Source organism: Podarcis cretensis, assembly GCF_951804945.1.
Source record: "Podarcis cretensis genome assembly, chromosome: 17".
In the NCBI taxonomy this organism is placed as follows: Eukaryota; Metazoa; Chordata; class Lepidosauria; order Squamata; family Lacertidae; genus Podarcis; species Podarcis cretensis.
The window spans coordinates 24,206,219-24,229,712 of record NC_137187.1 but is presented as its reverse complement, the minus strand read 5'-3'; the positions used below and the strand labels follow the sequence as shown (position 1 = coordinate 24,229,712).

At 43.2% G+C, this 23,494-nt stretch overlaps 1 protein-coding gene across 4 annotated transcripts in view; it reads right to left on the bottom strand.

Annotated features, from left to right (window-relative positions):
- MOB3B (MOB kinase activator 3B) overlaps positions 1 to 23,494 on the bottom strand; it is a 110,351-nt gene that overhangs the window by 11,340 nt on the left and 75,517 nt on the right. For all 4 annotated transcript variants that reach the window (XM_079959834.1, XM_079959831.1, XM_079959833.1 and 1 more), the window contains exon 3: positions 3,045 to 3,247. In XM_079959834.1, coding sequence (XP_079815960.1) covers positions 3,086 to 3,247 — 162 coding nt within the window. In that variant the 3' untranslated portion in view covers positions 3,045 to 3,085. The remainder of the gene's footprint in view (positions 1 to 3,044; positions 3,248 to 23,494) is intronic.

The window sequence follows — 23,494 nt, the reverse complement described above, 5'->3', positions numbered from 1 at the left end:
TTTTGAACTGCTAGGTTGGCAGGAGCAGGGACCGAGCAACAGGAGCTCACCCCGTTGCAGGGATTTGAACCACCAACCTTCCGATCGGCAAGTCCTAGGCTCTGTGGTTTAACCCACAGCGCCACCCGCGTCCCAAACTTTGAGCAATATTCAACTGAATTAGTGCAGTTACAGTAGAATTACCTCTACGAACCAACCCCTAAATATGCTCCAAAACAGATTTAGAGGGAACGCTGGGAGATTTCTCCTTGCGCAACGCTACGATGGACTTTGTATTTGCATATTTTATTTTTGATATATTTCTTTCCCCAAATTCTTCCAAGCACACACGTCAACTGAGGGAGGTGGGTAGCACAAAATGTGGTGATTGCTCCTATTTATAAACATAGAATCAGTATCTGGCTGAGCTGAGGCTCGAGTTGTGCGCAGCTCATGTGCTATAACTGCAGCACTGCCCCCAAAACCTTGCAGAACTGGTCAGTAAGACTCTCAGCACAATGATGCTCTTCCTCCATCGATCCATGCCCCTGTTAGCATTTTCCACCTCTTCCCTTCACCTGCGAGCTCCGTCCATAATCACATGGTCCCCCTCCATCCATGCAACACATATCTTTGATGTGGAGATTACTTAACAGACTATACATACCCCTTGACTGTAAGAAAAACTCAAAGAGTTTTCAAAGAAACCTCTCAATCAAGCTCAATCAATATAGCATATATTCAACACAAAAAACAGCGACAATTTGTTGGTGACAAAGGACAGCTGGACACCCCATTTCCTTCAGTAGCTTAGGGCCTCATCAAACCTAAATCCAGCCCTGCTCCCATGCGCTGGGCGAACTCTCATGCACCCTCCGAATAGGTCCCTGCTTCCTCTGTTTAGGCTCTCCCTGGACCTGAAAGCCCAGAGCACTCTCAGTAGTTCCCATTCACTGATGTTTCCCTCCTGCCCCTGCAATTTGTGCCCATAAGTGCCAAAAGGGAGAACCTGGAGTATGCAAGGACCAATTGCCAATTGCGTGAGCACCTGATTCATGTGTCCTGATATCTTTTTTGTTAGGCTTTCAGTGCTATGGAGCCTCCAGGTTATGGGAGCTTCTCGAACAGTCCTTTCAAACTTACATGGGGCTCTTTCTCAAGGTGGGCTCTTTCTGCACCAACCTTAAGCCTCAGCACGGAAAGAACAGATGCCACACATGCGCTCTGGGAGTGCTTCCAAAACTGAGTCCCCATGGGGAGCTCTTCCCTCCTTCAGAAATGTTTAGGACAGAACCACGGCTCCCTTGACCCCACTGGCCAGGCTCGAAGGGGCTGATGGGAGTCGGAGTCCTGCAATATCTGGAACGTCCCAGATTCCCCATCTCATGACTTGACATCAAGTCAAGTTTCTCTGCTTCACATCCTGTCAAATGGTGCTGGTGGGAGCAGAGAAACTTGTAACATCATAATGCATGGCTGTTTCCCCCTAAGGAAAAAGAAAATCAGGATAGTAATGATAGTCAAGCGAGGAGGAGAATTCTCTATGGGGCCTCTGTTTTCTACAGCGTTGCCCCACAGAATATCTGCTCCCGTTCTAGGAATCTTGCCTATGCAATCTAGCAGCAGAAAACAGTACTAGGATAGGCAAAGTGGGGTCCCCCAGATGTTGATGGGACGCCAAATCCCACCAGTCCCAGCCAGCATGGCCAATGATCAGGCATGACACAACATCTGGAAAGTACTGCACTGGTTGCCCCTAAATTAATGCTACAAATCAGAGTGGAAATCCATAGAGACAACAATCCTGTTCTTTATTTTATTCTCTCTCTCTCCCGTCTTTTTCTAGGAGGGGATGGGAGAGCCTCTTAGAAACAAAAGGGAAAAACCAGGACTAAATGAGTGAGCGACAAGTTAATAATTGAGCAGTATTTAGCATTGCATAAAAAAGATTAACCTTGCCGGGTCAGTTTCATGGGTATGGAGGGACATACTTGGAACAGTTTCGTTCTTAAAAAACTGGCTTGTACTACGCAAATACTAGTATTTTGAGACTTCCCAGCACTTGAGCGACAATGTGCCTCTCTCACGAAATGGCTTGCCTCAGAGGATGAGGTCTGGTGGGTGTTTAGACTTGAATATACCTCTTCCCCCCCCCCAATGCCCCCTGAACCTTGAGATAAAGTTTCAAAGTACGCGTTGGGTACATAAACTTGGGTGTACATTCTCAGGCCCTTTGCAACCACGTGCAGATTTCCACATAGCTAGAAGGTCCAACAAACAGGTGATGTAGTCGTTTGTTTACTTTATATTTTTAATCAAATATAAAAAGTTAGCTGCTTGGTAGCGTCTTGCTTTGGCAATGAAAAACCAGAATCTGCTTTCGAAACACTCCTTGCTCTTTATTATGATTGATTTTTCTTCCTCCCCCGAAATGCAACTCCATTACATTAATTAAACTTAGCAAAGCAATCAACTACAACCTGTAGATTGTGCAATTGTAGCTGGATTCGGTTAAAAGCCAACACACTGCCGTGTGCTCACAGGGGGGAAATTATTCATGCCGTACTTAAGCAATATGATGCGCAAGCTTTCTTACACAAATGGATTGGAGGGGTGGAGAGACAAACAGGACCCTTCTGGGTTGAATGTAAAATCAATCTTGATACTCCCCAGAATGATCAATCCAATTCTGGAAAGACTTACAAGTCCTGGGGGAACAGAAATTACATCCGAGGCATGGGTCAGTGCCATCACTTCCCTTCATAACAAAATACACCCAAGGAAACTGACAGAAAACTGGTAGGACTCTATTGGCCCAGGAGATCTGCAGGATAACACAATCTGGAAAGCCAACAAAACCAGATCTTTGGTTTCTTCATTCTGCCCTGGAACTGCAGAACTGAAGAGAGACTCATTCTCACTTCTGCCACCAGTGAGAAATCAAGGTCCATGCTGAGTGGAAGACTGGCCTGACCAAAACCCTTGACCAAGGAAGGAGCAGCTGCCCCTGTTGGCTCTGCATTTCCCTCCACAGCTAATAAATAAATAAAGCACTAAACACTTACCAAAGGCTCCAGTTCCTTGCGGTCTATGAGGGCGAGCTCCGTCACAAAATAATAAAAGTGCTTGTAACAGGTGTTGACGTGGGCCTCGGCCCCCATGATGATAATGCGGTCAAAGTGGTGGATGTAGACATGGACAAAGACCCGGAAGAGCCGGCACAAGATCTTCTTGCAGATCTGAAGGAAGTTCTTTGGGAACGGCACGCCTGGGAACGGAAAAGGAGAGGAGTTGAGATCTCCCACCCTGTCATGATGGCGGTTGTTGTAAGTATAGGGAGGGTGATCTGATGCACGCAGCAAAAAGGGGAAGCTCAATGCTGCGCACAGGGAATAAACAGCCCCTCAACAGTCACTCATAAAATTGCAACACCAAATTATCCCCAATGACTGAGGGGTGCCCAATCTGATTTGTGGCCATCTATACTCACCCAGTAAAAGAGGGATGTCTTGGTTGCCCCCACCACAACCCATGCTCTCCATGAAGGAGAACCCGCTTTGCCAACTGGGTATCCAGAGATCTCCACGAGGTCGCAACTGGACCTGCGCCAGTCGCAAAATGCGCCTAGCATCTGGCTAGTTTTGAACACTGCTTCTATAACAAAGAGGACAGTGCTCCTTCAGAAGTAAATCAGCCGCGAAGCACAACCAGTTCTCCAGAGCAGCCTACATACATTGATTTGATTTCAGTCTATTTATTTATTAGATTTGTATAGTGTCCTTCATCATAAGATCTCAGTGTGGTTCACGGAATAAAATACAAGATAAAGACAAGTAAATAAGTAAAGCAAAACAATTTATATTTGGGTAATTTACATTTTCCCACTTATTTGTTTATTGTTATTATTGTTATTTAAATTTGTATACTGCCCTGTGCCGCAGATCTCACAACATAATGGCTCCATTCTTCCCATTGTTAAAAATCCACACTGGCAAATAGCCCATATGCACTTAATAATTCCTGGTGCGTTGTTGCAAAATAATAATAATGATTTTAAATAGACTTAAAAGTGGCTGAAGAAGAAGACGAAGATGAAAACTTATACGATAATCTCCGACAGTGGAGATCAATTTTAACAAAAGCACGCACAGTGGGCAGACAAACAAGGATAAAGACATTAAATTAGATCACTGAGCTGCTGTCATTATTAGGAGAAGAAAAGATGCTTGGTGGAATTTCTGAGCTAGCAGCTACTTGCTGAAATAGAAGAAAAGAATTTACTCCTGGATGAAGTATCTGGCTGTAGTTCAAGCAGCACTACTGACTCAGCCAAGATCCAGTCTCTGAACAAAGGAGAATGACAGAAAAATTCGGTTAACCTGGAGTTTACAATCCTGGGGGGCTCCAGATATATTCCACCCCCCCCTTTACAAATTGCCAAGTTATTACACAACAGATTTGCGAGCTTTCCAGCCACGCACTTCAGGCTCCTAAAATATCATCCTCGCAGATGTGGTGGCAGGCCTGGAAAGAACCTGAAGCTGATCTGATCCAACTTCCAGCCCTACGGCTGGAGAGCTCATGCAAGCTGAATCCCATTCACGCTGCCACAATAACTCCTGTACTGAGTTGCCCACGTGTACGCATGCGTTTGTACCAGTCCGGACCTTTTCTAGGATGGGCAAAAATCTAAAGCATGGGTAGGCAAACGAAGGCTGGATCTGGCCCAATTACCTTCTAAATCCAGCCTGCCAACAGTCCAGGAATCGGCGTGTTTTTACATGAGTAGAATGTGTCCTTTTATTTAAAATGCATCTCTGGGTTATTTGTGGGGCACAGGAATTCAGTCCGGCCCCCCACAAGGTCTGAGATAAGATAAGATACAATAAGATAATATATTTATTATTTATACCCCGCCCATCTGGCTGGGTCCCCCCAGCCACTCTGGGCAGCTTCCAACAAAACATTAAAATACAATAACTTATTAAACATTAAAAGCTTCCCTAAACAGGGCTGCCCTCAATGGTCGCCTAAAAGTCATATAGTTGTTTATTTCCTTGCCATCTGATGGGAGGACGTTCCACAGGGCGGGTGCCACCACCGAGAAAGCCCTCTGCTTGGTTCCCTGTAACCTCACTTCACACAGTAAGGGAACTGTCAGAAGGCCCTCGGGGCTGGATCTCAGTGTCCAGGCTGAGCGATGGGGGTGGAGACGCTCCTTCAGGTATACTGGGCTGAGGCCATTTAGGGCTTTAAAGGTCAGCACCAACACTTCGAATTGTGCTTGGAAATGTACTGGGAGCCAGTGTAGGTCTTTCAAGACCGGTGTTATATGGTCTCGGCGGCCGCTCCCAGTCACCAGTCTAGCTACCGCATTCTGGATTAATTGTAGTTTCTGGGTCACCTTCAAAGGTAGCCCCACATAGAGCACATTGCAGTAGTCCAAGTGGGAGATAACCAGAGCATGCACCGCTCTGGCGAGACAGTCCGCAGGCAGGTAGGGTCTCAGCCTGCGTACCAGATGGAGCTGATAAACAGCTGCCCTGGACACAGAATTGACCTGCGCCTCCATGGACAGCTGTGAGTCAAGAATGACTCCCAGGCTGCGCACTTGGTCCTTCAGGGGCACAGTTACCCCATTCAGGACCAGGGAGTCTTCCACACCTGCCCGCCTCCTGTCCCCGAAAAACATTACTTCTGTCTTGTCAGGATTCAACCTCGATCTGTTAACCGCCATCCATCCTTAATCCGGGACAGTGGACCGGCTCCCTGCTGAAAAAGTTTGCTGACCCCTGATCTAGAGGGTGGGCAGAAAGTAAAGTTTCAATGTTCCATAGATGTCTTAAGAGCTGATGTACACATTATGGATGGGGCTTTAATTGCTCTCCAGGCACAATGCGCAAAATGGAATGTTCAGCGTGGTAAAAAACACACACAACCAGTTTAGCAGTGGTTGTGAGTTTCTGGGAATGGGCCATAGGCAGGTCCTATAAAATCAGAGAGCGCTGCCCTTGTGCATATTGTGATACACAGCTTCCCGTGCTCTTTGTGTAGTTTAACCTCTGGTTTACTAGTGTTGGAGAGCTCTGAAACAACCTAATGCTTGAGACAAGCAGGAGCGCTGCCATGGAACTAGGCTGGACAAGGGCGAAGAAAATGGAATGTGTCCTTCACAACTAAAGTAATGTTGGTCAGTGTGCACTGATCTACGCACATAAAACAAATTCATGCACAGGCGTCTTCCAAAAACCCAACCCAAACCCCAAAAGTCCCATGGCGATCGGCAAATGGTAACAGGGCCAGGATTGTGAAATCTGGAAGCCCCTAGTCATGAACCGGCACATGGGCGGTGGATACAGATTCAGTCGTTCTGACTCAAGGAAGGAGGCAGTTGAGCCGGTCAGCAGCTGTATCCATGACTGAGCAGCCCTTTTTAGGATCCACTCTGCTCACCCCGAAAAGGGGAAGGGGCTAGAAAAGGTGCCCTAAAAAAAAGCCTGCCTCCCTTTTTCCCTGACTGGATTACCGCACCCAGTGGGGTCATCACCTAGCGGTCGTAAAAGACAATTGCCCGCCCAGAAACCAATGTCCCCACTGTGGAAGGATGTGTGGATCCAGAATTGGCCTCCACAACCACTTACGGACTCATTGTTAAATCCGTGTTTATGTAAGACAATCTTACTCGGCTACAAGTGATCGCAAAAGAAGAATGCACATGGCTTTCTAAAGAGTGAGGACATAGCCATGGCTACGGTGGGGGGCTAGTCAGGTTTTTTCACCCCTGGGTGGGGCATAAGACCTGGGTCCAAAGCAGTGGTTCCCAACCTTTTTTTTTGGTTATGCCCCACCTAAGCATCTCTAAAATCCTGATGCCCCTCCCCCCATGACAAATAATAATTATTTTTCAAAAAGTGAACTCCTATTCATGTGGAGGAAGCCTAAAAGGCCATTAACTTGGTCTGAACAAGCTTCCAAATCGCCCCCCTTAAAAATGAAATTGTCCCCCTGTGGAGCCTGTGCCCCACATTGGGAACCACAGGTCCACCGCTGGGAAACCCTTGTGATATTATTATTATTATTATTATTATTATTATTATTATTATTATTATTATTAATTTATATACTGCCGTATACCCAGAGATCTCAGGGCGGTTCACAGAACAAAAGCAAAATATAAAACCACAAAATATATAACCAAAATAAATACAACAACCCAAGAAAAGCTGATGTTATGAAGTTAGCATAAATTAAGATCTACTTCTAAAGACACCCTGAGGACTCGTTACATTATTATTTTTTTGGTATGGATTATTATCCTGATCCATCCATCGTTTTTCCATTATGGAGAAGGGCGTTTCATTCATTCGGTTTTCTTTACCAAATCACAGAGCGCCCTCACCTCTAATGGAGAAATTATATGCCATCAGCTGTGATAAACACCAGCTCAGCAAAGGACTGTGAAAAGCAGCTCTAATGGCCTTAAAGCACAGAGAGCCGCTGTCAACTCGTGGAGCAGTCCTTCATTTGCGCTGCCCACATCTCTCTCTTGAAAAGCCCCCTTTCAAAGCAGATTTTCACAAGGCGATTCGTACAGTAGCCCTGTTAACGCAGATATATGTTATCCCTTGGGGCCAAGCTTGACATCTGGAGCACAGCAGGAGATGGGCAAATTTGTTTCTCAGTACAGTGGTACCTTGGTTCGCAAACACCTTGGTACTCAAACAACTTGGAACCCAAACACTGCAAACCCGGAAGTAAGCGTTCCAGTTTGCAATCTGTCCCTATTGCATCGAACTTGGCCTCGTTCCCACTATTTGCCACAGTTCCTCAGATTCCCTTTCTGAGGACATGACAGAGATCTGTCCTACATTTTCTGAAGCTAAGGTGTTCCAACTTCTCTGCAATTTCCTTTCTCTCTTTTACCATGCCTTATTAAGAAAGGGGGGGGGGAGAGATAATCATGCAAGCAGAAGTCATTTGAAATTATTTCTAGCTACACCATAGCACCTGAAAAGCCTCAAGCTAAAACCACAAACATTTTTTTAAACCAGCTGTGCTATTTTAAAATAGTCACTTTTCTAGGTGCTGCCTATTCTTGGGCATTCAGAGCACTAATGGATCAGGGTTTGCATATGCACCAACAAGTTTAAGCAGGCATCAGAATTTGGCAGCCAAGGCCATGTACTTTGCATTATAATAAAAGAAAGAAAATGCACCAAGCACATTGCCCAAGAATTTGAAAATTTGGAATAACTGAAGGTCAGAGCAATTGCTGGCCTGTAATTCTTTTTTTTTATAGAGTAACTGTGTTCTTCCCTTACATACAGCTGGCTACATGAAGCTCAATGTGCATGCACATTAAGCTACACAAATATAAATACCATCTCTGCCCTTCCTCCTAAAAACACAGAAATAGAGAGGGAGGAAGGGAGAAAGGAGTTCAAGAATTAGATGTACACCGTTATGTCTCAGATATGTTTAACACATGCTCTCTCCAAAGCCTACCAGGTACCATAGCTGTCAACTTACAGATTTGAAAATAAGGGACCATTTGAAAATAAGGGACCATTGACGTTATTTTGTGTGGGACTCTTTCTTATCAGAGCTGTGTTAATATGAACAACAACATGTGGGACTTTTTTTTATCAGAGCCGTGTTAATACGAATAATACGTCGTCAAGTTCCCGCCGTGGATTGATAATTGCCCCACCGCCGTGTATACAGGACTGATCTGATTAGATAACAGAAGTAACGAGACTTAAGTGAGAGAGATCCCTCTGGCGGAGTATTGTTCCCGGGTTTCCCTTCGGCGAAGTTTTTCCCTCTGGACTAGTATGCTTTTCTCTTTTTTCCACTTTCTTCCTCTTCCCCCTCTCTCCTGATCAGATTTGGTGACAGTGCGGTTTAGTTGATTATTGGAGCATTCAGATTTTGTTTATGAGTTGTCTCGGGGGGGGTTAGCTTAAGCTACTTCTCGTTGAGAATTCGGAGATCATAGTGATAACAACGGTATCGTCACTTCGCCCTCTGACTCTCACAGGTTTGCACGCGTAATATTGGAAGTTTGTTTTGAGAGAGAGGAGGTGTAGGTGAGGACCTGCGGTTCAAAACCTGGTCCCCTCTCCAAGTGTGTCTGAAAACTGACTTGGAAACTGACTTGAAAACGATTTACTTGAAATTCGTTATAATCTTTATTTTCTGACCTGGGGTTTTAAAGGAAAAAAGAGAAGGAGATTGTGAGCCCTTTAAGGGAGAGATCCAGTAATGATGGGGAGAGACGGGAAAAGAGGAGGAGGGACCCCAGGAGACAGGAAGTTATCACGTCAGGAAGAAATCAAAGATCTAGATATTTTATGGATAAAAATAAAGGAAGAATTTAAACAAAATCAATTATATATGGAAAGCAAACTGGGAGAAGTGCAGGAAATGATTGATAAAAAGATAGAAGGTGCTGTTGGAGAACTTTCAATTAAGATTCAAGATCTGTCTGCAAAATCTAAAATAATTGAGGAATCCAACAAAAAAATGCAGAGAGAGATGAGGGAACAGAAAAAAGAGTCAGTAAAGATGAAAGAGGAATTAAGAGAGCTAAATAAAACGCAAGACAGGATCTGGGGCAATCTAGCCATGGCAGAAATGCGACAAAAACAGCTCCATTTAAAATTTAGGGGAGTTGGAGAGGAAAGGAACGAGGATATAAAAGGGAAAATGATTAAGGAATTATCTAAGTGGCTGGGATTAAAGGAAGAAGAGATGGCCCTCTCTATAGAGAACGCATTTAGGATAAGGACGAGACCACAACATCTAAAAGCAAATAAGTTCTTGGGAGATTGTTTAGTGATGTTCAACTCATTAGAAATGAAAAATTTGATCTTAAAAATGAGCTACCAAAATAAATTAAGAATTGATGACAAGCCCATTATTATTTACAAAGAAATACACCAGTAAGATTGTTACGCAAAAGAGAAGGGTACAGACAAGTGGTAGGCGTTTTAAAGAGAAACGGTATACAACATAGATGGGAGTTCCCTGAAGGGATCACCTTCTTCTATAAAGACAAAAAATTTAAGTTGATGGACACCCAAGAGGTGGAGAAGTTCCTAAGAAGATACGAGAGGGAGCTTGGTAAGGCAGAAAACAGGTTAAGGTCCAGGGAGGAGGATGAGGAGGGAGAGAGAGGGAGAGGGAGAGAGAGGGGGCAGGAGAAGGGCGAGAAAGAAGATGAAGAAGGAAGTGAAGAAGATGAAGCCGTGCAGAGGCGGCAGAAGGAGGAGGAGCTTCTAGGGAGCAAAGGCTCTAGATTATAAACTCGATAACCCGGTTAGAGAGATACTAATAGTTAAAAGTTAACAATAGCCACTACACTGAAACTTCTGTCATGGAATGTGAACGGGCTGAATGAGAAACTTAAAAGAAATAAAATTGAGAAGGCTTTGAAAAATAAGAATTATGACGTGATTTGTTTTCAAGAGACTCATATAGCTAAAAGACATGAACACATCTTGATAAATAAAAAATTGGGGGTGGAGTTTATCAATTCGGAGGCAAATAAGAAAAAAGGAGTAGTGGTTTATGTTAAAGGAAAGTGGGACCCCGTTCTAATTTGTAAGGATGATGAGGGAAGAATATTGGGAATTCAACTTAACCATCGGGGGGGGGGATTAATGTTGTAACGGTATATGCCCCGAATACAAACAGAGCTGAATTTTTTGAGAAATTAGAACAAATTTTGTTAGAGTTAGAAGATCACAAATTAATCCTGCTTGGAGACATGAATGGTGTACCAGTACCGGATTTGGATAGAAGTGCAAAGAAGGGAAAACTGAACCAAGGGAAACTCCCGAGAACATTTAATAATCTTGAGGAGAATCTAGACTTAATAGACATATGGAGGCATAATACCCCCCTAACAAAGCAGTTTACTCATTTCTCAGAACCCCACCAGAGCTGGGGTAGAATTGATCAGATATAGGTGTCAAGGGTATTATCGACAAGAGTAATGAAATGTGAAATACAACCCAGGACCCTTTCCGACCACTGCCCAATAGTTTTGGAAATAAAAAATGAAGCAACGGGCCCGTATAGGTGGAGGATGAATGAATACCTATTTGAAATTGAAGAAGTGATAGAAAAGGCTAAAAACACTCTGAAAAATTATTTTGATCTAAATTTAAATAAGGATACCCCCATTGATATAGTCTGGGATGCAGGTAAGGCAGTCCTAAGGGGCTTCTTAATACAACAAAATAGCTATAGAAGGAAAATGAGAGAACAAAAGAAAGAAGAAATCCTTACTCAGCTAAAAGATTGTGAGAAAAAACTGATAACAAACCCGGGAGATGAAAGGATTAAACAAAGCTCCAAAGTGTTGCAGGCACAATATTCAGCTTTATTAAACCAAGAAGTAGAATGGAGAATTAAATTTATGAAGCAGAAGTATTTTGAGTCGGCGAATAAAACGGGGAGGCTACTAGCGTGGCAGTTAAGAAAAAGCAAAAAGCAAAATGTGATTAACAAATTAATAATAGATGATAAGATAATAGAAGACTCAGCTGAAATAGAAAAAAGATTTATCCAATTCTATGAAAAGTTGTATGAAAAAGGAGAAGAAGATAAGGCAGATATAGAAAAATACCTGGATAAATGTAGAGGGCAACACTTAACTGAAGAAGATAGAGCACAACTAAACAAGAAGATCACAGTGGATGAGATTAAGGAGGCTATTAAGAAGATGAAGCCCGGGTAGGCCCCTGGTCCGGATGGACTGTCTTCTAAATATTATAAAACTCTAGGGGAATATTTAGCTCCGGTGCTTAGTGAGGTTATTAATAATATTCTCCAAGGAGGGAGGACCCCCGATTCATGGAAAGAGGCCCATATTACATTAATACCAAAACCGGAAACTGAAAAAACAGATATAAGAAATTACAGGCCAATTTCCTTGCTCAACAGTGACTATAAAATTTTCGCTGACATTTTAGCGAACAGACTTAAGCAGTACCTAAAGAGATCTATTCATAAAGATCAAGCGGGATTCCTCCCCAATAGGCAACAGAAAGATAACGTCCGGCACATACTAAACATCATTGAATACCTAGATATGAGGATAGACATCCCGGCGGCTCTGATTTTCATTGATGCCGAAAAGGCCTTCGATAACGTTTCTTGGAATTTTCTACTACAATGTATGAAAATAGTAGGAATAGAAGGCCCTTTCATGGAGGGTATAAAGGCAATATACTCAGGCCAAAGGGCTAAGCTGATTATCAACAATAACCTCTCCAATTCCTTTATGATTACGAAGGGCACAAGACAGGGTTGCCCACTGTCTCCCCTCTTATTTATTATGGTTTTGGAAATAATCGCAAATAAAATAAGGGAGTCATCAAAAATAAGAGGGATAAGAGATGGAGAAAAAGAATATAAATTAAAGGCTTATGCCGATGACCTGGGATTATCTTTAGAGGACCCAATAGACAGTGCCAGTAATGCAATAGAACTTTTAGAGGAATTTGGTAAATTATCTGGGTTCAAATTAAATAAGAAAAAAACTAAAATTTTAACAAAGAACTTGGATGATGATACAGAAAAACAGCTGGAGCAAAAAACAGGTATTAAGGTGATGAAAAGGGTAAAATACCTGGGAATATGGATCTCCCCGAAAAATATAAATTTAGTAGAAGATAATTATACCAAGGTATGGAAAGAAATTAATAAAGACCTAGATACCTGGAATAGGCTGAAATTATCATGGACAGGTAGGATGGCAGTGATCAAGATGAGTATTCTCCCAAGATTGTTATTTCTATTTCAGAATATCCCCGTAATTAGAGGCACAACATGTTTTAAAAACTGGCAAAAAAATTTAGCTAAATTTATATGGCAAGGGAAAAGGGCCAGAATCAAGTTTAAACTCCTTACGGATTTAAGAGAAAGAGGGGGCTTCGCAGTTCCGAACATAAGGCTTTATTATGAGGCAGTCTGCCTTTGTTGGATAAAGGACTGGGCCACTCTAAAGAACACAGATTTATTAGACCTTGAGGGCTTTAACAATAGGTTTGGCTGGCATGCCTATTTATGGCAGGAGAAAGGAAAGGTTCACAGAGGCTTCTCTAACCATATTATTAGAGGCTCGTTACTCGAAGTCTGGAATAGGAATAAGAATCTGATTGAAAAAGGTACGCCCTGGTGGCTCTCACCAATTGACATTATAAGAATAAAAAAACTAAATTTGACAGGTGAAAGATGGACATATGAAGACCTCCTAGTCAAAACAGAAGGAGGGTGGAAAGTTAGACCGTATGAAGAGGTGAAGGATAAGTTAAATGGTTGGATACAATTCCACCAAATTAACACTCTGTGGCAAGAACACAAAAAATTAGGGATGAGTGAAAAAAAGTCGAAATACCAGGTGGAAATTTTAGAAAGTAACACTAAACTTCTCTCCAAAATGTATAAACAATTGCTGGATTGGGAAACTAAAGATGAAGAAGTGAAAGGAGTGATGGTTAAATGGGATAGAGACCTTGGTTATAATCTGGAATATGACAGATGGCTGAAACTTTGGAAGAAGGGTATGAAGTTCACAGCTTGTGCTGTTCTCCGAGAAAATTTGGAAAAAATGATGTATCGCTGGTACATCACCCCGGCAAAACTGGGGAAGATGTACAAAACAGGAGACAACACCTGCTGGAGATGTAAAATCAAGGTAGGAAACTTCTTCCATAGGTGGTGGACCTGTGATGTGGTGAAAAGATTCTGGGGACAAATTTATGAGGAGTTAAAGAAAATATTGAAATATAATTTTCCTAAAAAACCGGAGGCGTTCCTCTTAGGCATGATTGGAGAGGAGATTAGAAGTGAGGACCAAACATTTTTCCAGTATGCCACGGTGGCGGCTAGGATCTTAATAGCGCAAAACTGGAAAACTCCCAACACCCCCTCAGTCAGAGAATGGCAAATGAGACTGTTTCAATACATAGAGCTAGCGAGACTGACACAAAGAATTAGGCATCAAAATAACGCAAAATTAAAAAACGAATGGAATAAATATTTAAGTTATATTGAAGTTAATCTGGGAACTATTAATGTCACAGTAGACGGTATTTAACACCTGCGATGTACAGGACTAGCAAAATTGCAACTGCAGTAAGATTATAAGTTTATCTAACCTAAACCGAGTTGGACGGAGGTCTAGTCTATGTAAATTTGTCTGTTGTATAGCGAAACATGGTAACGCCAATTTTGTTCTTTTTTCTGTTTTCTTTTCTCTTTTTTGTTTCTTTTCTTTTCTCTCCTACTGAATTTGTTTTCCTTTCTTTTTGCTTTTTTATCTGGTATTTGTCTGTTAAAGTGTCTGTTGATGTTATCTTTTTTTTCTGTTTAATGTATTTTGTAAAAGTTTAATAAACAAATTAAAAAAAAGAAAGAAAGAAAATAAGGGACCAGCAGCCTTGAAAATAAGGGACCAGCAGCCAAAATAAGGGAATTTAGTCAACCAGTTAAAAGGGACCAGATAATTTTGGAGAGCAGCACCGGTTTTTAGCCCTTCGTTTCCAGAGGTTGCTGCTTAAGACACCAGCCGATGAAACACTGTAATTAAATAACTACAAGCAGCAACCACTTTTCGTGCAAAACGAAATCCAAGCTACAAAGATGCTGCTGCAGTTCTGTATCTTTTCTCTCGTGCTCCATCTGCAGCTCTCAGTTCCATCAGGTGGGGCGGGAGGAAGGGGGGGGGGAAATAGCGCCCGAAGTAAACCCACAGATCAGACCATCTATGCTAGTCTACCACTACAAATCTATGGGAGAAGCGCTTGCGGTCCTTCCCTTGTAGCCCTTGGAACACCTGCCCGCGCCTCCACCTCCTCCTCTTCCTCCTCTCTCTGAACTGCTTTCTCTATGGTTGCCCTCGCTCTCCTCTCAAGGCTCCTCATCAATTCATAGATCATGCCAGGCTGCCCATCTCATTCGGGTCCTTCGGCGGCACAGACGCTCAGTTCGGCGGCTGCGAGGAGGATGGTGGTAGAAGGGCCCGAGGCTCCCTCCAGTCCTGGCAGGGAGGGGTTCCCGGGGGCCGAGGGTGGCGAGAGGAGGCCGGAGGGGGGCAAGCCGGGCAGCCCAGCGACACAGTTGGAGCCTCCCTCCTCCCTGGGCGACAGGGAGGGAGGGAGAGGAGCTGCTTCCTTTGAAACCTGAGAAATTTAAGGGACATCCATCAATAAGGGGACATGGCGCTGGGATAAGGGACTGTCCCTCCAAATAAGGGACGCTTGACAGCTATGCCAGGTACAGAGAATTTATGGCCAGCAAAGCAAGAAACATCTTCAAGGGGTGAGGAATGGGAAAACAATCTGTTAAGAAAAAGGAAAGCCTTGTCACTGATTCTGGGAACTTTTCATATGGTTTCTGAAGTCTCAGTAATTGTTTGCATGTTATACTGTTACATTTCAGTGGCTTAACTGGATTTTATTTTATTGGATATTTTCAAATTTGCTTTTCTCGGCTGCAAAGCAGGCCATGTATTGAAAAGGACTTTTTGAACTGCTTTTCTATTCCTGGAATTTCCATGAGTTGTACTGCCCAATACTGTTTGACCCGACAGACCAAGGTTATTTTTTGGGGAATCACCCCTCACTTTGAAAATATGGACAAAGAGCCCTAAGTTGTATTGGCTCAAATGTATTCCTGCAAAGAAAATACCCTCTGCCTGAGTGGTTGCATCCAGTGGAGGCCCATTTAAACTGATGGACCTGATATACGTATATTGTACCCTATATTTTGCATGTCATCGTTACTTGGCCAGTATCATAGGGGACTTTTACAGATTATGCAATAATGCCTTAATATTTTATGGGATCTTCCCACACTGTCCATTTCCTGTACAATAAATGCACATTTTCTGCACACAATTAACACGTTTTCCCTTGAATTAATGTTTCGTTGCAGAGATAGCCATCAGCAGACTTTATTCTGCAAAGGCAAAGGAAAGACCAGGGCAACCAATCTCTTTCCTCTACATTTATAAGCAGAAATGAAGCCCAGTGGAACCAAAACATGGAAGGAAAGCATGCACTGGAGGGAAAAAAGGACAGAAACCCTACTCTGTCATTTCCAAATCTAATTGCAACAGTCTTTTACTGCTAGATAATTACAAACCAAAGGCCTTTAAAGCCTCTGCTTTCCAAAATGTTTGCATTTTTATCTGCCAAAGAGTCGTTATTGCTTCCTGACAATAAAGAGACCAACCTGACGCCCATTTCCTTTAGGCGACTTTGCATTCTCAGGAAAACAGAACTGGATCCCCCAGCCTAAACAGCAAACCAACAGAGATTGTGATTCTGAGAACATTTACTGTGCAATTCAATTCCTAAGGAAGTCCCATGGAAAACAACGCTGCTTTTTTCCTTCCTGGTTCCCGGCCACACAGGTTTCTTTTTGCAAAGCCTATTTTTTTAAATGCAACAAATAATTGGGATGCAGCAAATATGTAGGCATTGTAGCAAACACGGTAACTCATAAAAGTGGGATTGCATTGAAGCAACAGAACAGCACATTATGAATATCTACATATTTATGGGGTTATTCATATCATGTGCTATGAATGGTTGAAAATCTTTCTGTTTCCTAGCTGGAAGGAATACAAAAAATACCAATAACCAGACAGTGTTTTTAATTCTGATGAAGAAACCTAGACACCTTTTCAAAGCCTCAATAGCTTCGCTTGGATCCTGTCTAGACTTTCATTAACTGCACAAAACATACATAAGCTCCCTAAACCACAAAGATGTACTATCACCAACCAATGATGTCTTCTCATTCACACCTGGGGGAATGTTTGAAAGAAAGCCTTTTGCCCCCCAGAGGTGAGGAATTTCATTTCCTTCCTTGTGGGAAACTTTGGATTAGCACTAAAGCCCCGCCCATTTCTGAACCATGAAACATTGGTGGCACTCTGCCAATCTCACTGACCTGTCTCCTTCAGAGACGTGTTGAGGCTGAGCTGCCAATACATTGCTCCAGCAAGCAGCCCATTTTTGCAAATAACTCTGTCCCAAGCTGGGCTCTCTGCAGATTTGACACACACCACAATTGCCTCATTACGCAAATCATGTTCAGAATACCACAACACACATGTAACTGGCTGTGAAGTAACATAACATTATATATAATAAAACTGTAATCGTCGTATCAAAAAATTACAAAGCACAGTTTGTGGTGGCAATGACATATCATATTGCTATTAGCCTTCTATATGTTTTTATTGTCGTAAAGTCCAAGGATAGTCAAAGGAAAAGTGTAACAAACAAATGAATGCGAAGGCAAGTTCGTTTGTTACACTTTTAAGACAGGACGATGCAGAAGGAAGATATCAGTATGAAATGGCATTGCCAACAGAAACTGTATGTTGTAATCGTTGGACTTGACAATCTTTGGACTTGACTGTCCTTGGACTTTAAATCAGTAAAAACCCTTACTTAAAAATCCTGTAAGAAATACCTCTCACACTCACAACCCAAATGTTCTGACGTGTGCATGCACACAAAAAGCTTATACCCAGAGCAAACTTAGTTGGTCTCCAAGATGCTACTGGACAATTTTTTAAATTGTTTTACTTATTTCGACTGCGTCAGACCAACACAGCTACCTACCTGAATCTAGAACACAAAAAATCGACATTCACAGATATATATATTTTTTTTAAAAAAAAATGAGGCAAGGACTTTGGCCAAATGCCGCACTAACACAAAAGTCGCAGTCGCCAAATTTGGAGCTTGCCCTGGAAAGGGATTTCATTATTTTTTGTCTCCCACGAGTTCATTATTTCAGTGAGCTATAAATCCCTCAAGAGAGTGTCACAACGAATTCTCTAGCCGTCCTCAATTTGGCTGTCAAATCTCCTCCCGTGGGCCATACTGGGAGAGCGTCTAACCTCATCATCCCCATTGCCTGCCTGGTCAAATAAATATTTTAAAATGGCCTTGGCAATCGGTGTAACTCAAACAAGGCTAGAGATACAAGAAGTTCTCTGGTTATTTAGAATAATTCAGTACCATCACTGAGCATATCTGAACAATTTTGCAGCAGAAATGTGTGGTCTGACTTCGCGTGTGTCGGAAAAGGCAAGTTTAACGTTTAATCAGTCTTTTAAAAAATAAAATAAAAGGGGGGAGGGGAAGGAAAGGGCTACCATTTTTAAAACAAGGCCTGTGTATTCAGAATCTGAGCTCTGATCTGCATCTGTGAGTCACTGATCTCAAGCCACAGAAGCCAGATGGGTCGTTTTATAGGTACCTCTAGTATCCTTAAGATGCGGGTGGCGCTGTGGTCTAAACCACTGAGCCTCTTGGGCTTGCCGATCAGAAGGTTGGCGGTTCGAATCCCCGCAACGAGGTGAGCTCCTGTTGCTCAGTCCCAGCTCCTGCCAACCTAGCAATTCGAAAGCACGTCAAAGTGCAAGTAGATAAATAGGTACCACTGTGGTGGAAAGGCAAACGATGTTTCCGTGCGCTGCTCTGGTTTCGCCAGAAGCAGCTTAGTTCTGCTGGCCACATGACCCAGAAAAACTGTCTGTGAACAAACGTCGGCTCCCTCGGCCAGTAAAGCGAGATGAGCGCCGCAACCCCAGAGTCGTTTGCAGCTGGACTTAACTGTCAGGGGTCTTTTACCTTTAGTAGCCTTAAGACCATTTTGCAGCTTGGTGTTTATCCTTGAGATGAGGGGATGGGAAGTAGCATTTTGCCAGCTTGGTGCTAAAACAAGCAAACACATCTGCTACAGCCTGTTGGTAGAATTCAACGGATGGATTTTGGGGACGATAGTCTTTGCATGCCACCTTATAGTCTATCACACCAAAACATACCACTGTTCCAAATGTTTTGGGCCACGATTATGCTGACTTCCTTTTAGACTTGCTTCACTGCAGAAATTTTCTACCCCTGATGTCTACCATGTAAGAATAATTGGAATCACAAGACGGTCGCCAACAGCTGCAATGATTTCCGATCAACTTCGCAGAGCCCAGGTGAAATATGTGATTACTTTGCATTGATCTCCCAGTGGTCTGTCCGCATTGCAATTTATTTAATTGCTCCCCGTTCCTCCCCCTTTCTTTGCCAATTCTTCTTGGCCCTTATTATGGTAACCCGTCATAAAACTTCGACTGGCTATAGGTCAACCTTCAGCCTTGCCACGCTTGCAAAACAGCATCGATACTAAAAAAAGACATCACTGTAATCAGACTCTATCGAAAAGATAAGAAAACGGTAGCTAAACCGGGAGAGGATCCAATGCCCTGGCCTTCCTCGACAAAACGGCTGAAACAAATGCAACGGGAGCTCACCTCGTTGCGGGGATTCGAACCGCCATCCTTCTGATTGGCAAGTCCTAGGCTCTGTTGTTTAACCCACAGCACCACCCACATCCCCTAGCCCATTTGTAGAAGGAACAAATTGCAAATTTCACTTTAGCTAACGAATACTGCTGTTGCATTATGCAAATATATGCTTTTTTCCTATCGAAGTAGCAGTCAACTCAATCCATAAAGCGTGAGACTCTTAATCTCAGGGTCGAGAGTTCCAGCCCCACGTTGGGCAAAGCATCTGTTGGCATCCGTCTGTCTTGGGAGGAGTGCGCCTGCATTGTGGGGGTTGGGCTAGATGCCCCTCATGGTCCCTTCCAACTATACAATTCTATGATTTGAACATAAGAGAACTTCCACAGACTAAGTCATGCATATTATTTGTCCAGTTATGGCTACCCAATACTTTTAACCAGAAATAAAAATATATGCTCCACCACTGAGATAGGGTCACTTCCCTGTAGTGGAAGGAGCTTAAGGTAAGTTAAAGCAATGTATGGAAGATGATGATGATGATAATAATAATAATAATAATAATAATAATAGGTGATCATTAGATATGAAAACTGTGCAAGAAAGTCTCGTCAAGGACTTCCGATTCCACCCAGTGAACAATTAATGGTAGAGAGAGTGAGAGACCTAAACCCAAGGGCAGAGTTGTCATACATCTGGAATTAAGTGTCCGGGAAAATGGCAAACCATGTCAGAAGTGTGGATTTTGGGGGATTTACTTTAAAATAGCTCAAAAACTACTACTACTTCTTCTTTTCTTTTTTTTCAGATTTTGCAATAAAAAAAAAAGCTCAACAACTTTGCCCTAAAATGCCCAACAATTTTTGCGTCCGGACGTTCACTCTTTGAAATATGGCAACCCTACCCAAGAGTAAAGCGCGCTAAGCCATCACATGACTCAGAAAGTAAAGCTAAACGTTGTCTTTATAAATTGTGAACTCCACTGTCCTGAGGAGGAACCGCAGTACAGTACAAAAATGTTTGTAGTCTCTTTGGATAAAACAACAGGTAGAAATGAATGACTGAACCAATAAGTAGATAGGTGGAAGTCAACTCTCTGCCCACAAAAAGGTGAGCAATGCCAGTAGCATCTACTGCCAGGATCTGAAGTTCTCTTAAACAGCTTACTGAATACAACGCAGGAAGTGTTCTGAATCATAGCGTTGGAAGGAATTGCAAGGGTCACATAGTCCAACCCCTGCAATCTTGGCAGGAATTACCTGGGAGGAATTAAATCATTGCCAGGATTGCAAATAAATATTCACATAAAACTATAATTGCCTAGAACAGCATGTATCTGTGGGTGAATGTTATTCGGAGCGTGAGCACTCCGTACTGTGTTCTCTCTTCTTATAGTCAAGGTGATCCTTGACACCAACTTTAAACGACTGTCACGGTCTGGTTCACGGGCGATCGAAGTCCCAGCTGGGGACGTTGGGACCGGGAACAAGATAGCAGGGTGGGAACAGGAATGGGAGTGCAGAAGCCAGGAGTCAAGGAGCCAAGGGTCTGAGGATCAGGAAGCAAGGAGTCACGAAGTCAGGGGTCCGAGGATCAAGAAGCAAGGAGTCACAAAGTCTGGGGTCTGAGGCATAGCTGTCAACTTTCAGATTTGAAAATAAGGGATCAGCAGCCTTGAAAATAAGGGACCAGCAGCCTCACCTGTCCCAGGGACAGTCTACAGGATATCTAACAATCCGGAATAGCAGCGGGAAGCAGCAGGAAACGGCGCTGGAATAAGGGGATTTCCCGCAAAAAAGGGAAGATTGACAGCTATGGTCTGAGGATCAGGAAGCAAGGAGTCATGAAGCCAGAGGTCCGAGGATCAAGAAGCAAGGAGTCACGAAGTCAGTGTCCGAGGATCAAGAAGCAAGAAACCAAACACAGCAAGGCAGGGAATGTGTTGCTGTGGCAAAGAGCCGAAGGGAAAATGCTGACCTTATATCCCTTCCTGGCTCTTGCCACCAGGTGCTGTGAGTAACCAATTGGCCTCACCTGTGTGGCCGCACCTTGCCTCTTCAGAACAAACTTAGGACGGCCCCAGTCCTGCAAAGTCCTACTGGTCATAGGGCCCGGCTCCTGCACGCACTCCTGACAACGAGATCCTTGGGGAAAGGGCTGCTAATTGTAATCTTGCTAGAGTTGGAAGACAATTAGGAGTGAACAGATGATTCTTGGGCATGCTGGAAAAATCCTGCCCTGCAGCATCAGCAGAAGGAATGCAAGTATGACATTATGTCCCCGAAGAGGTAATTAATTAAGCGCTTGGATTTCAACTAGCTCATTTCAGCTAGTTGAACTGAAGTTCTGCGCTTTATATTTCCTCTTGAGAGAGCTTGGAAGATTTATTTCTGCTTCACAAAATTGGCTGAAGTGAAGATGATTACCCCTCTCTATTTCTTTATGTATTAATAAAAGTATTTCCATACTGACCTATCGCAAAATTCATCACACTATAAAACATTGTGTGTGTTTTTTTAAAAAAGCAAATAGATAAACCAGGCATCCCCAAACTCGGCCCTCCAGCTGTTTTGGGACTACAACTCCTATGATCCCTAGCTAACAGGACCAGTGGTCAGGGATGATGGGAATTGTAGTCCCAAAACAGCCGGAGGGCCAGGTTTGGGGATGCCTGAGATAAACTATGCCTTATGTGGAATGGTTGAAGGAGCTGGGCATGTTTAGCCTGGAAAAGAGGAGAGTGAGCCGAGATATGATAGGCATCTTCAAATATCTGTCACATGGAAGAGGGAGCAAGCTTGTTTTCTCCCGCTCCGGAGGGCAGGACTCGAACCCATGGCTCCAAGTTACAAGAAAGGAGATTCTGACTAAACATACAGAAGAACATTCTAACAGTAAGGGCTGTTTGACAGAGGAACGGTCTCCCTCGGGAGGTTGTGGACTCTCCTTCCTGAGAAGTTTTTAAGCAGAGATTGGATGGCCATCTGTCATGGATGCTTTAGCTGAGATTCCTGCATCGCAGGGGGCCGGAGTAGACCAGGGTTTCCCAAACTTAAAGGCCTCCAGTTGTTTTTGGACTGCAACTCCCATCAGCCCTAGCCAGCAGGACCCATGGTCAGGGGTGAATCGTTAAAACCAAAGTTAAAACAATAACCATCTAATTGTGTTCACAGTCAGTATGAGAAGAAGCAATGGTCTCTAAGGGAAGAAAGAGAACCAAGAATGTACAGAGTGACACGGGAAAATAACTAAAGACACCTCAAACACACAAAATAACTGTGTTTCAGCACAGGTAAAGATAAAGAGACCCCTGACCATTTGGTCCTGTTGTGGCCAACTCTGGGGTTGCAGTGCTCATCCTGCTTTGTTGGCCAAGGGAGCCGGCGTACAGCTTCCGGGTCATGTGGCCAGCATGACTAAGCCGCTTCTGGCGATCCAGAGGAGTGCACGGAAACCCATTTATCTCCTTGCACTTTGACGTGCTTTCGAACTGCTAGGTTGGCAGGAGCAGGGACCGAGCAACGGGAGCTCACCCTGTGGCAAGGATTCGAACCACCAACCTTCTGATCGGCAAGTCCTAGGCTCTGTGGTTTAACCCACAGCGCCACCTGTGTCCCTTGTGTTTCAGCATAGAGAAAACCAGATTCATAAACCAACTCAGCTTCAAGGGACGCTTGTTCATCTTTATCAACTGACTGCCAATGTAATTTGTGCTCTTACCTCTGCTGCCTCCCCGCCTCCCATCCCATAAATATTTATTCCAATATCTAATGTTCTCATCAATAAACCAACACTCTTCGGCTGCAATCCGAAAACACGCTCAGCCGTGAGTAAGCTGCATTGAAGGCCACGGAATTTACTTTAGAGTAAACGTGAATAGGTTTGCGCTGCTAGTGAGACAGCACAAGAAACTGCCAAGCAAACAGAAAACAATACAACCAAGCAATTAGGCTCCCTGTTCTAAATTGCTTCTTCTTTTCACAATACGGTAAAAGAAGCAAACTAATATGCAAGAAATAAACAAAGGAAGTAAAGAATGAATAGAAAAAAGGGACTACAAGATCCTCCCTCATCAGTATATCTTAACTTTCTAAATGTCAACTTTTTGATAAGCCCAAATCCTCAAGGTTATTATCACACTGGTCACTTTTCGCTCGGAAACTTAAAAAGAAAAAGAAAAAT